This window comes from Melospiza melodia, chromosome Z, assembly GCF_035770615.1.
Source record: "Melospiza melodia melodia isolate bMelMel2 chromosome Z, bMelMel2.pri, whole genome shotgun sequence".
NCBI classification, from domain to species: domain Eukaryota; kingdom Metazoa; phylum Chordata; class Aves; order Passeriformes; family Passerellidae; genus Melospiza; species Melospiza melodia.
This window is the reverse complement of record NC_086226.1, coordinates 33,707,503-33,721,274: the sequence shown is the minus strand read 5'-3', so window position 1 is coordinate 33,721,274 and position 13,772 is coordinate 33,707,503. Positions and strand designations below refer to the sequence as shown.

The 13,772-nt window shown below is 38.7% G+C and overlaps 1 protein-coding gene across 1 annotated transcript in view; it reads right to left on the bottom strand.

The window, feature by feature from the left end:
• Positions 1-2,211: 2,211 nt before the first annotated feature.
• The window catches only part of RAB3C (RAB3C, member RAS oncogene family), a 115,478-nt gene continuing 103,917 nt past the window's right edge, over positions 2,212-13,772 (bottom strand). The window contains 2 exon segments of the mRNA XM_063181490.1: positions 2,212-10,195; positions 10,197-10,357. Coding sequence (XP_063037560.1) covers positions 10,169-10,195; positions 10,197-10,357 — 188 coding nt within the window. The 3' untranslated portion in view covers positions 2,212-10,168.

The window sequence follows — 13,772 nt, the reverse complement described above, 5'->3', positions numbered from 1 at the left end:
CGAGGCTGCTCTGCTGTGAGCGTGCTGATTGTCTGCACCTGGCACAGTTGTTTTGGGTTAGCTACACTGCCTCAATAGGGGTGATAATATGGCAGTCCAACGTCACTCTTTGCATGTGCCTGAAGATGGAGAAAAGGCTGTATCTCCTCAGGAAACCATGATGCTGCTTGTGGTGGCCCCAGATAGCCTCCTTGGGGCAGCTGTTGGGAAGTGAAGGGTGTAATGCCAAGTTTCTAACTCTCAAAGGCGATATTTTTTATCTTCCTAACATCCTGGAGTTTGGGTGGGCTTTGGACCTTCCGCACAGTTTTTCCGCAGGTGGAATGGTCTCTGGTCTCATTCTCCATTGCACTGCAGTGGGTTGCAGAGCTGCCTGGGTTCACTCTTAGGCTTACCAGGGCTGGAGTGTCTTTTCATCCTGCCACTCCTTCAGCACCTCCAGCTTCTTCAACCCCAGAGGAGCATTGGGACCAGGCCCAGTGGAGGACCCTCTGGCTGGAATATCATAGGGAACAGGATCTCACACCGGCTTCCTACAGCCTGTGCCTGCTGCTGATGACCTGTGCTCACCACGGTTTAAAGCACATCCCTTTCTTACATGAGACAGTTAAGCTGTAACTCTTCTGTCCTACAGTTAATTTCTTCAGGATCTTGCATTAGTGCCTATAGGTACACAGGTGTAGGAGAACACTTCAGATTTTTGAAGGCCCTTCTGTTGTTCACTTTGCAGCTCAAGAGTTGCACAGATCTATACAAAAAGCAACTAACCTTCAGTTTTCCATTAACTTGGTGAGTCCCCTCACTTGGGTGTAAACCAGAGTTTATTTTTCTCAGTTTTGTTTTTGCTAAGTCACCCACTCCAACTTCACTGGGATATTCTGCCTGTTTGACCTTTTATTTTTTTTTCTTTTTTTGGTGATTGGAAACATTTTGTCTTCAGCCTTCTGACTGAAAATAGGATAGAAAATGAGCAAGAAATACCTATTGCTGAGAGAAGTTTCATCCTGGTAGATCCCTGTTCTCATCTACCCATCTGTGATTTTCCCTAGTCTAGTTCTTTAAAAGTTTCAACATGTTTAAAAAAAAATCAGTTCAAAAATTCTCTCATTCCAAGGCATCCATCAGAAATCATCTGTTTTTTCCCTGCTATCCTTCCCCTCTTACACCTCATTTCCTCTTACACCTCATTTTCTGGTCTTCCACTCTCCCTAATACACAGAACAAGTACATTAGGGCAAATCTCAGAGAGCAATGGAATGAGGGAGGCAGATGGAAAAGACACGACATTTGACAAAATCTGGAAGGAATGATGGAGTTTCATTCTCAGACGTGATTTGATGACATGCTGCAAAGAGGTGCTCTACGTGTGAGGGCAGTGAGCTGCACAAATAGACCCTTCAGCAAAAACCTGTCTAGAGATATAGAATCACAAACAGCAAGCAAGGAAGCACTCAGTGTTGTGAGAAAATCAAGCAATTATCACGAGATACTTTGCAGATGGGATGTAAATATACTGGAAAAAATAGGGGGACTTGGCTGGAACATGGTAGAACAGTGAGAAGGGATGTGTGCTAAAGGAGTTTATAGATAGACACCTGCTCACAGGAACTGGGGGGAAAGGGGATGGCACAACCTGATCAACAGATTGAACGAAGATTAGGATTTATGTGGAGAGAAAATAAATTCAGGAGTCAGAGCACGGTTCAAGCTAGCACAAGTGTGTGTGTAAATGTCGGAAAAAGCAAAAACTGAGCAGTGATGCATCATAATTTGTGTGAAATAACCACCCACCACAACTGAGATGATGCACTGGAACTAAGATTACATGATCAAGTAATAACTGTGTCCAAAAAGCACATATACTCTTAAGCAGTTTAGACAATGAAAAATCAAAAGAAAAAACTTTGCCCTATTTTAAAGGGCAGCTTAGAGGCAGTGTGCTTTTGTTAGGGAAATGCCAAACAAATCTTTCTCCTTCAGACTATTAGGGCAAAGTCCCCAGTGAGTTCTGTAGAATTCATAAAGAGCTACAGTCACCAGTTCTACTGAGAGGATATTAGTGAAATGAATTATTGCAGATGTGGTGGTATCTTTGTCAATCATTTAGTCAAAAATGAAGCTATTCTATTCCAGTTTTAGTAAGTTAAAGGAAATAAATGAAGGGGGGAGGGGGGTGTAAGACCATATCACCACAACTGAGATATTCATGAATATAGTCTCTTGAATATTTATTGTAATTGCAAAAGGAAAAAAAAACTTTCAGCAAAAAAAAAAAAAATAAACAAAGAAAATCCACTTGGCATACAGAAGTCACATACAAAAAGAATATCCAATGGAATACACATGGTTGCTACGTCAGCACAGAATTAAAACTCTCCATGTGGATAAAACTTGCACTGAACCTTCAGACAAGAGCTCCCATGGATTTATGGAGAAGATTCACAAAATTTATCACCCAGCAGCATTTTAGCTAGCATATTTTTTAAAACCACAGTAGCTATATTGCAGTAAGAGTCGGGGGAGAAGGCACAGATTGGGTCTCACCCCCTCACAAAGGTATCCTAAACACAGCAATTTTTCTTCAAGAACAGTTCAACAAACAAGTTGGTTTGAGAGAACCAGAACAGCTACATGTTATCAAGGAAAGCATTTATTTTCATGCATGTAATCACATGCCTGTGAGTAATTTTAAAAAAGTTAGGTGAAATTACCTGCCAGCCCTTGAGCTGTCAGGTCATGTAACAATTAAAGGTTTAGGGACTCCTGTAGCAGGCTGTACATTTCCATTTTAGTTGTACCTGATATTCTGACTCTTACTTTGTTGCTCAGCAACAATGCTGCCAAGAATTTCCTTTTTACACTAAGCAATCCCAAATTTCTATCTACATACATTTTCATTTCACTCTGGTGTATATAATTTTGCAGAAATTTTAATGGCATTAGGTAAAAAATTTTTTTTTAAGGACTTTTCGGGTCATTGCAAGTACTGTCATGTGCTACTTAATGCAATGTGGCTACTTTGCTGTCTCAGAGAATGTATTTGAATGACATCAGAAAGGAAACCCTTGATATCGGTTTCCTGTAGGCCTTAGAATTTCAATCTTTTCCAGATCAAGCAAATTAAAAAGAAAAAATCAAAACAAAGGAACAAACCCCCATAATTTATTAAACCTCATGTATTCTCACAAAAATGCATCAGATAAAATTAAAAATCTACTTGTGTACCTGTTAGCATAGTACTAGTGAATATATGGGTTTTTTTAAGGAAAATTGTCTGGCAAAACCAATTCCCCAATTCTTCTCCATGGCCCAGACTCAGTGGCCTGTCTCTGTTTAGTAAATTCCCAATGCAGATGACACATGCCTTTGAAGCTGGAGATTTAGCAAAAATTAACAGAATGAGCTTTTCTGCAGGCTCTATGGGCACAGCTGGGGACCCGTGGCAGATCAGTGATTCCAGGTTTAAGGGCCCAAATGTACCCAAGGGTGCTGCGGAGTACTGATGGCCTTGCTCATGTTCTTAGAAAACCACTAGAATTATGTAAGTGAGTAGGAATAAATTATTGGATGTCTTCTTTTAATTTCATGGTCAGATTCTGACCTGCATTTTGTTTCCATTTGTACCTTGGATTTATTCCTAATACTGGAAATGCTGAACTTCGAAGGCCATGTAAAAATGGAGTGAAGAATGTGGGTCAGTATCTTTAAGGAGGTATCTTCCACCTTTAGTATCTAGAGAAGTTAAGAAACTTAATTGTCAAAACTGACCAATTAAGGTCACCTTCCACTTTGCTGTGCTGCTGACTGTGACCTTGAAGCTGTTTGCAAATATGTTAAACTGGGGCACCAACCAAAGTCTGACAAGTCATCTGCAAGAATATCGGGTACCCCTATTTATTATTTCAGGTAAGTATTATGAATTAACTGTATCAGATTAAAGAAAACATGTCCACATGATATTATGCAATGCAGGCAGACAGAGCATGTAATTGACTCTTTAAGAAAAAATAATTAGCTCACCATAAATGCTGAGCTCTAAGGCGTTCTTTTAATGCTTCTAGAGAACATGCTTTAAAAAACATAGGCAGAGAGTTTATAAATGGTTTAAAGCATTTTCTGACAGAAGGCCTGTCCCACTAGTGTTGGTGTAACATGACAATTCTCAAAAAAGGACACTCAGAACTCTAAAAGTAAAATTGACATGCACTTGCAGTAAACATACAAATATCTTTAACCATAGTCTCATATATTAAAAATAGCTTAAGTTACTTAAGAATATTCTTACACTACACTGGTAAAGTGTTTACTATATAATATTTCTACAAGACGTGTACATTTACTAGAAATCTTAAGCCACACAGGCATCATCAACAGCTTATCACACATACATGATGCTTCTCCCTTTCACACAAGTTTATATACACTGAGTAAATAAGTAAATATTGCACTTATTGGCCCATGATTCCTCAGTTTTGAGGTATTCAAAAATAGAAAAAAATATCTATTTTTATAACATTTTTTTCATGCAACATGTAAGACATTTGAAATACACGAATGCTAGTATTTAAGTTACACATTGTGACAGTCCAAACAAGTCACAACACATCTGACATTACTGACAAAATACCAAACAAAAGTTACAGCACAAACATTTCATATATCACTAGTTGCAGGTACATGTCAGAATTACTTGAGGAGATTTATCACCAGAAGTGGTAAAGAATGTCTATCTAACCTTCACTTTTGTGTGTTATAGGTGAATGTGAAATTATGGGAAATGAGGACTTTTGCTTCCCCCCTGATCAGATACCAAGTACCTTATTGTACAAATGACAAGCCATCTGCCTCTGCTGGAACCATGGTTAATGAACTTCTGGTCTTCAAATGTAACACATTTGATTTCCAGCAGTAATGACAATTTAAGGATAAATTTGGGAAAAGTGGCACTGAATATAAACAAGTAACAGTGGGAAATGAATGAGTATCAAAGATGTACTACTATATGTGCATGTGATATGTGTGTAGTCACAAATTCTGCTTCACTGAACACCCATGGATAAGCAAAAGGAAAAAAAAAAAGCTTAATTTGCAAAGGTGAACTACATTTACCTCTAAATAAAACTGGTAGAGTTAATTTGAATAATTGAAATATGTTGCCTTTTTAAATGAGACTGGAAAAGTGATCAATCTTGGAGAATCTGGAGTCAGAATGTATGGATCAATGGTGCAAATTGACAGAACTTATTCCCCTGTTGGTATAAGTGAAGATATGTTGCTAAACCCCCTGAGCATGTATCTATGAGGCTTCAAACTCATGGTCCCACATTGCTAAATCTGTCATGCTAAAGAACTAGGCTTATACATCGTGAGTCTATATGAAACAGGCCAAGGAGGAATCAGGTTGTTATCAGAACTGAAATTTAGTTGATGACTGTAAAAATGTAAAAAATAAAACTTACTTTTCTAAAAAAGAAATATAGAAAATAGTAGCCTGGGAGGGGTGGAGTTTGTAAGGGGGTTTCTCTTGGAATGCAATTCCAACATCATTTGTCTGCTCCAAAGAAACAAATGCATAACCACCAAATTTAGAATTTTTGCTACTTTTTTTCCCTCCCCAAAATGGCAAATTTAATGCATTCTCAAAGTTAGGATCAAACTCCAGCAAATTTTGTGCATCCTGAAATAACACTTCATTTCCAAAATAAAGATGCAGGTGGTAATGCTGAGCTGAGCAGACTGGGGAGAAAATTTAATCTTTCAAACTGGTGCTCTGAAAAAGGCCACACAGATGTCGTTGCTCAGGTAATTTCTCTAGGTGTTGCATTAAGTATAAGCACAAAGGAATAAACAATTCCAGCTTAGAGTCACTTACACAGCTGTTCAGAGAGAAAGAGTATTTTCTGGCAGAAAATTAGGCTAGTTCACATTTATTTAAAACACCAAACGAACAAGTCTAAATAAACTAACCACCACCACCAAAAATAACAGACACAGTATTAAGTCAGTTGCACTTGTAACTTGTGAACATGGACTCCTAAAAGAATCAAAAACATGCATCTGAATGTTCAGCCCAGCAGGGCTGGCTGGCTGTTCGGCAGGCTGCTGCCCGAGGCACCTCAGGAACCACACAATCCCCATGTTCCCGGGTGCTCCCAAGGGATTTTCTGACCAGTAGCTTGAAGGTGCAGAAAGCAGCACATTGTCAGAGCATGATAAGGCTGGTGCATGGCCCATGCACAGGATTAGCCTGCTGCTGTAAGCTTTAGTCTAGATCATAACTCAGAAAAAGGATTGTGTAGTATTAGTTCAGCTTCAGCTGGCACTATGTAGCTCAGGATTCTCTGCCCAAAGGCATCTCATCTCTCAGAATAAAAATACTCTGTGTATTAACTGCTGCATCTCACCAACTGGATAAATCTCTGCTGAAGGGGGTATCTATGGCTGGACCAATGATTTGCTGTAACATTCAGTTTTATTTCTATGTTGAAAGTACAACAAATCAATGCAAGGTGTGCAAGAACTTTTTCACTTTTTCACTTGTGATGAGGCTGAAAGTAGTTTTGTTTCTGCTATCCCAGTTTCCATCTGAGCTCTCCCCTCTTCCATCACAAAATATAGTGCTTTGTAGCCTGGTACTTCATATATGTGAAGAACAAGGCATTGATAGTTTAAAATTAGGCCCTTGATCAAGTTGCAACAGGTTCTTAAAAAACGTTCAGCCTACCTGGATTTAAGAAAATTGCAGTTCTCTCCTGTAAGTCAAGAGGAACTGAACCAGATTGACATAGGCTGCTGTTGGATATTCTATCCCATAGGAGGCCAAGGAATAATTTTACATAGAATGAAAATTCTAACACTCCTAGTCCCCTCAGAATTCTTGGAATATTTGAGGAAGGCATGGTAAGTTACTTCTCAAAAGCTTTTCTGTCTTTACTGTTTCTCTACAAAAGATAAGTTGTAGTTGAGAGAGGCATTGAGATCATGATGCTCATGATCTAAATGTGACCAAATGTATAGCAGAAAACTCAATATTGCTGTGAAGCATATGACTGCAAAAGCCAACCTGTGATGGAAAATCAAAGCCTACTTTTTCCCACAGCAGGTAACCCAGTTTGGAAAGAAAAAGCCTGCTTGAACTTCCACACATTTTCAATTTCAGAGAAAGCCATGATAGGATAAATTTGGTTTGATGGGACCACAACAGGCCATCCTTTCCAAACTTCTACTCAAAACGGTGTCAACTGAGAGGGCTGAGTGGTTTTCCCAGGGTTTTAGTCTCATCTTGAAAAACTCCAAGTATTTTATTTGAACATTTTAAAAATTAATCAACCTGAATGCCATGACAATGTCTGAGTGTTAGCACAAAGTTTTGAAGAGGTTTTAGGTACAGACTCATTCTCTGCTGCTGTGTTTCAGATAAGCTTTTTCCTTTTAACATATTTAAGCACTCTAAGGAACAACACTACTCTGACAGCTGCTTCCCCCAGCCACCCCATCTCATGCAGAAGGCCAAATATGTGTGGTGGCCTAGCAGGTTAGCTGCCTCAGAAACTTGAAGCAGAGGTTCTCTTTAGATTTTGCTGTTACTCTTCTGCCCAGACTCCTGATGCAAAATGAAAAGCAATTAACAATTAACGTATACAACTTTTAATCTATCTCTCAATTATTTTGAAAAGATATATGCTAATAATGTATTTCTACCACCAATTCTAAATGGTCATAGCCAGGCAGGGAGGGCCTAAATTCATTACAATGGATACAAGCAAAGTGTGACTGCAGCAAGGGACACCTTGAAGTCTTTTTTCCTGCTTGCACTGTGCACAGGAAATGACAATTTTACATCAAACATCTCAGAGCAAAGCTAGAAGAATACTTGCACTTCTTGCCAAGCTGCATGATTCAGGATATACCCAAAATCCTGATTATGTCTCTCTCCTCCTTGCCTGAGATGGTTCAGACTAATAATACAACCTCATCTAAAGAACTTGAGAGCTGAAGCTGAATTCTGTCTCAAGGCTTTCCTGCTTCTTCTTCTTGGCCAGGAGTCACTAACATAGCAAGAAACACATGGAAAACTGCCCAGCAGCCATGTCAAATGAAGCTTGCTCGACTTTGTACTGCTTGTGTTTTTTCCAATCAGCTGGCACCTAGGGTGTGAAAATGTACGAGGGAAACTCTCTCAGCACACTTAGCAACACGCTGTCTTAAATGGGGGAGGGGGGAAAAAGCGCCCTAGAGAGAGAAATGATCATTGTTTGGACAGCATGTACCCTCTTCCACCTGGCTGGTCCTCCACTCTGAAAAGAAGGGTGCTTTCTCTTCATGGAGGTAAATCAGTCTTCATGTCTACTAGGGGGAAAACTGCTTAAATAAACTAGTTAACAGGACGGACATGGTTTAAAAACCCAGACTGAAGACAGCATTGATAAATTTAAGTTAGGCAGCCCAGGTACGAACCCTCCTGGCATATCCTTTTTACATATGTCTATATGACTTGTTTGGAAGTAACTTTTATTGTGTCAAAGTGCATTTAGATTATTTAATAAATTTTTTTTAAGTGGCCCTTTTCTCTTAGTGTCTATCTATCTTAGTGTGTTATGTATCAGGAGTTACATAAGTTACCTTCAAAAAACATAAACTGTAAAGAAGGATTTCTTTGCAGTTGTGAGTCATTCAGTGTACTATGTGTTACTTCCTTTTATTTTATTTTTCAGATTTTTCCCATTGCTGACAATTTAAAAAATGTCAGCCCTATATTAAATTCTGTCTAATTGGAAAAATAAAATAATCAGGGCTTCTTCAGTTATGCTGCTTAGTTACAAAAGGTCACTATGATGCAAGTAAAGTAGTTTACAAAGTACTTCAGGACACAGATGTAAGAAACTTCCACCAATTACTAGAGGAGTAAAAACTGTATAAATATAAACTATTTTAACACTTGACCATAAAAGAGTTTGTGTACTTTATTCTGCTATCTTCACAGTTTTTTGCTGATCTTTTCAATGTATTCAGTCTAAGATTAGAAATGTTGACAATTTTTTATCATTCCTAAAGTTTTAAAAAATCCTAATTCTCTTGCCAAAATAAATGGAGAAAAATCAGGTCAAACTTCAGTTCACTGACACCATCAGCATTTCTGCAATAGGTCTGAGTAAAATACAGACATTTATAGCCACTGTGGTGGTAGCTATCTCAGTGACTGAATGGGAGATGAAATTTCTGAAAACTGAAGCATGCAGGTTTGACAGAAATGTGACAAGGCAGCTTTTGGCTATGAACAACAAAACACAATGGATTTGGCTCTGTCTGACATAATATAGGACTGTGTGGTTAATGTCTTATGCAGGCAGACATGGAAAGAGCAAAAATAGCCTTCTACGACAGGGGTAGGTAAGACTGGGATCTCCAAAATGATGGAATGAGAAATTAATTCTAGTTTCAGAAAATTATTAGCTAGACATGCAGCTCCTATGTAAAAGCAAATACACTAGCTGTCCAAACAGGACGAAGTACCTAATATCTCTGAGACTCTGGACTGAAATATGCACATCCAGTTGGAAATTGTTGATGAACAGTTGAGAATTTTGATGGCTTTGGGCCCAGGACCTAACTTTTCTTCTGATTTCTGCAGTTTTCAGTCAGCCAGGATGTGTAACATAGTGAGTGTGGATTTTACAAGGCAATGCGCTCAGGAAGTGTCCCTTGTACAAGTGATCTGGCAGAATGAGGGATTTGCTCACTACAGGAATACTTCTAAATTCATTTTCAGTCAGGAAAATTACACAAGTGGCATCAGGAAGCTAAGTCAAAACACCCTGACCACTACCCTAAAAATTCAACTATATAACTTGAAACCAGTGAAGTGAGAGACAATTATAGGCAAACATGGTCTGAGGACATGGCACCAGCTGAAGTGTGACACAAAACAGTAAAAAGAGAAGAGAAATTAATATACACTCTGCATGCAAAAGCCAGGTTCTAAAATATGGATCATCCTTTTAGGCTAAAAACTGCTCCATCCCCATATGCATATTAGAACAGCTGATGTAAAACAAGACTGTTCTCCAAATAAATAATTAATAAGACAGTATAAATAAAGGCATATAGACATTCATAAATACTCTGTTGGCAATAGAACACACTGGAGCTGCCTTTGCTGATAGCTGCATTAGCAGCTGCAGTTGGGCTGCTGTGGAAGGAGGGGTGTCCTTTAGCTGTGTGTTCTGGTTGCTGGCAGCAATGGTGGGATTCGTCTCCAGACTTTCTGACATTTTGTCACAGATGATATCCACAAGTCGCTCAAACGTCTGCTTGACATTAATGTTTTCCTTGGCACTTGTTTCAAAAAATTCAAATCCTAAGAAAATAAAGAACATGTTTATGTTCTAGGCATGTTTCGGTATCTCCAATAAACATACAAACTTCTCTTGAGCAAGAGACACTCAGAAAGGAAACTCATGAGACCACACATATGGAAGAGGAGCAGGTAAAATTGTAACACAATCAGAGTAAGTACACTAGAGCTACTGGCTTTATACAAGGCTGGATGAAGTCAGGACCAAATATATTTCCTTAGAAAAATTCTACTTTAACACAGTTTAATCTAAAACTTAATACCTGTTTTCAGAGAATTATTTTAGGAAAGCCCTGTATGTACAGCCATTGGGAACAAGTAATCTGCTGCTCCATCTCTAACTATTACGTTCCTCTAAGCATTATGCAGTTGGAAACAGCCATTTCCATTGTGTTATTTAAGGCGGTGCCAAAATAAAAAATAATGCTTGCAAAAATACAGGTAAAAAAACCAAGCAAGACAAGAAAAGATTTTTGCAATTTGATAGTTACTAAAGTGAGATGTGAATCCATGTGACCAAAGGGATTCCCAACTCCACAAAGAGAACTAATTAAAAAAAACCCAACCAAACAACAGAAATGCACGTAAGGAAGAAAACATCTTAATTCATTTGTACAGAAGGACTTTTTCTCTATTCATTCCCCAATGAATAGACCAAAGGCAAAAACCATAGCTATCCTTAGCCCTTAAGGGACACTGGAAGTTTTTATAGAGCAGAGGACAGCTGTTCTAAGCCCTCCAGAGACAGTTTCCTAAGTTCTCCTCTCTGCCTCCAATTGTACCACATCTCACCTCCCACATGGGTCTCATTCATCTAGGCCAGGTTTGCAGCTTGGCAGTCAGCCTGCAACCTAGAAAGCTCTCTCCCAGAGCTGGGTCTTCCCACATGCTTGTTTCCTTTGCAAAGCATTTGTGTTCCTTAATTTATTGTTTTCTAAGACTTTTCCCACATTTTTCCCCAGTTAGAACATTTCTCACCCATTCTCTGATAATTCACAACTTACTTCCATTCCTATCTTTCCACTACCTGTTGGTTCAATATTAAAACACTTTACAAAACATCTGATTGACTCGTAGCTTTACAGAAACCTTTGCACAGTCTGGCTTACCCTTTGCATAACTATTTTGATTCCTCCTGATTAAATCTGAATATTAATGTGCAATTACCACTGTCTTTCAGTATGAGAAAAATCCCTGTCAGAAAATTTTAATTACATGAAATTCCTGGCAGAAGGACAGAAAACAAATCTTTGTGGGTTTGGTGGTTTGGTTTGATTTTTTGAATGTTTTGTTTTATTCTGTTTTGAAAGGCCACATGAAATTTAAATGCAAGTACTTGGGTCACATTAGTATTAATGTCTTCAGTATGCCATCTAAACAGAATGTAATCTACACATTCAGTCCTATAACTGTTGTCTATGCAGCTTTTGCAATTTTAGCTCTACCCTAGAGTTACTGCAGATAATCAATATTTACCTTGACATGATAACCCAGCCAGAAGTAATAAGCAATGTACAAACTCAACTCTGCTCTGAATGATTTTTTTGTATTTTTAATTTATGTAAGGTGCTGTACCGAAGTGTCAGGAAAGCACTAAAATGTTTTAATGTATAGGAGCTAAGCACTGGCAAAAGTTGGTGTTCATAGGGAGATTAGATAACAAGAGCTACCAATATTGTACAGGGATTTAATTGGTCATACGACTTCTGTTAGTATCAGGAAGAAGGGTAAGCGTAAGCTCACCTGTATGAGAATACATTGCCATAAAAACTTTTCCATTCCATATTTCAACTGCAAAGCAGGAAAACTGTAAATAATAAAAGACTTCCAACAAAAATTAGATACAAGGATATAGTTTTAATCTATAAGATGCTGCTTTAGTTAAGCTTTGCTTGCACATTTCCTTTGTCCCAAACTAGAAGGAAAATGAGAAAAGACAGTGTAACATCACTTGTTGGTGGTTTTGGCCCTCCTGCAGAGCTCCATGCTGGAGAAAGCTGTTCAGATCATTTGGGAGCTGCTTGGAGAAAGGAAGATTGTCCACAATTTCAGTATGCTGTGTTGAAACTCAGATGCAGCCCCAGCCCATCTGAGCTGTCAAGAACCTTCCACAGCTCCTAGTGTCTTCTCCACAGGAAGGAGGAGGAAAGCAGCCGTTCCACAGAGGAACAAGCAGAATCATAGGGCAGAAGGGTTGAGTAACAATGGGGGAATGATGCACCAAAGCTTGGGAGATGATAGGAAGAACACTGAATCTAAAGAACATTTAGGAGTGGAAACAGTTTTTACAGCTATAAAGTTAGAATAATGAGCTCATCGGATGATAATGAAATAGCAGATATGATATCTAGGTAAGATATCTAGAGAGAGAAAAGCAGAAAATGAAAGGAAAAGAGTCACAGAGAGGAGGCCTATGTCAAGAACTACTGTAATGAGATAAAATCAAGAAAACAGGCCCACTATCTTGGTGAGGATGTTTTGCATGAGAACATCATGAAAAACTTATAAGGCACGTATTCTCCAGATTAAATGGAGGCTTACAGAGTGTCAAGCACAAAATAATTGATTCAAATAAAATACTTTGGAGATTTCTATGGAATTTCAGATATGATTTCATATAAGAAGAAAATTGCAGTCATAGCAGTTACATAGTTGGATATCAGGTTATGAGGGTATTCCATCAATTTGGACATTAATTGCCTGGACCTGCTAGGCTAGGCTTTAGACCTGAGAGAAAGTGGCTGAGCACCCAATTGCCTCCACAATAAAACTAATGCTATATTCTTTACTGGAACTGTAGGGGTGGGAATTTTGAACATTATTAGCCCAAAGAGCTCCTTCTGTGTATAGACCTATGATAGGTGCTTTTTATATGCTTGAATGTACAAATAAACATCCATCTTCCCAAGAAGAGAATGGGGCATACATGTGAGCTCCTTCCAGGTAGTTCTCTGTAAAACAGATGCAGCTGCACATAGGTAAGACACTGTTCTCACAGGTGCAGACATGGTAACACAGAAGAGTCTTTTGAAGATAATTAAGAAGTTAAGAAAATCTTTGTGCAGTTTCAAATAATCACTGTCAAAGCATTGTGGTATGTACTGAGCAAGTAGGACCAGCAGGACTGCAAAAACTCAGCAGAACAGGAGTTCAGAATCTCTCTGATGCAGCCAAAGACACCATTACAAAGACCCTTGCAAGAGAGGCTCCTGTAGGCACTCAAAACAGCCACTGATTGTCCTGGGCAAGGGATTCAATTTCTCATGGGAGTATTACCTTGTGCAAGATCCCCCGACAAATTACGTTGGTTCTTTTGGCTGGTTTGTTTGTTTAACCAAAACCTTGCCTGTGGAACAGTTTCAAGGAGCTATACAGAATTTTTCCTAGCAAGGTGTTCTTGGAATCAAGGCTAGAATTA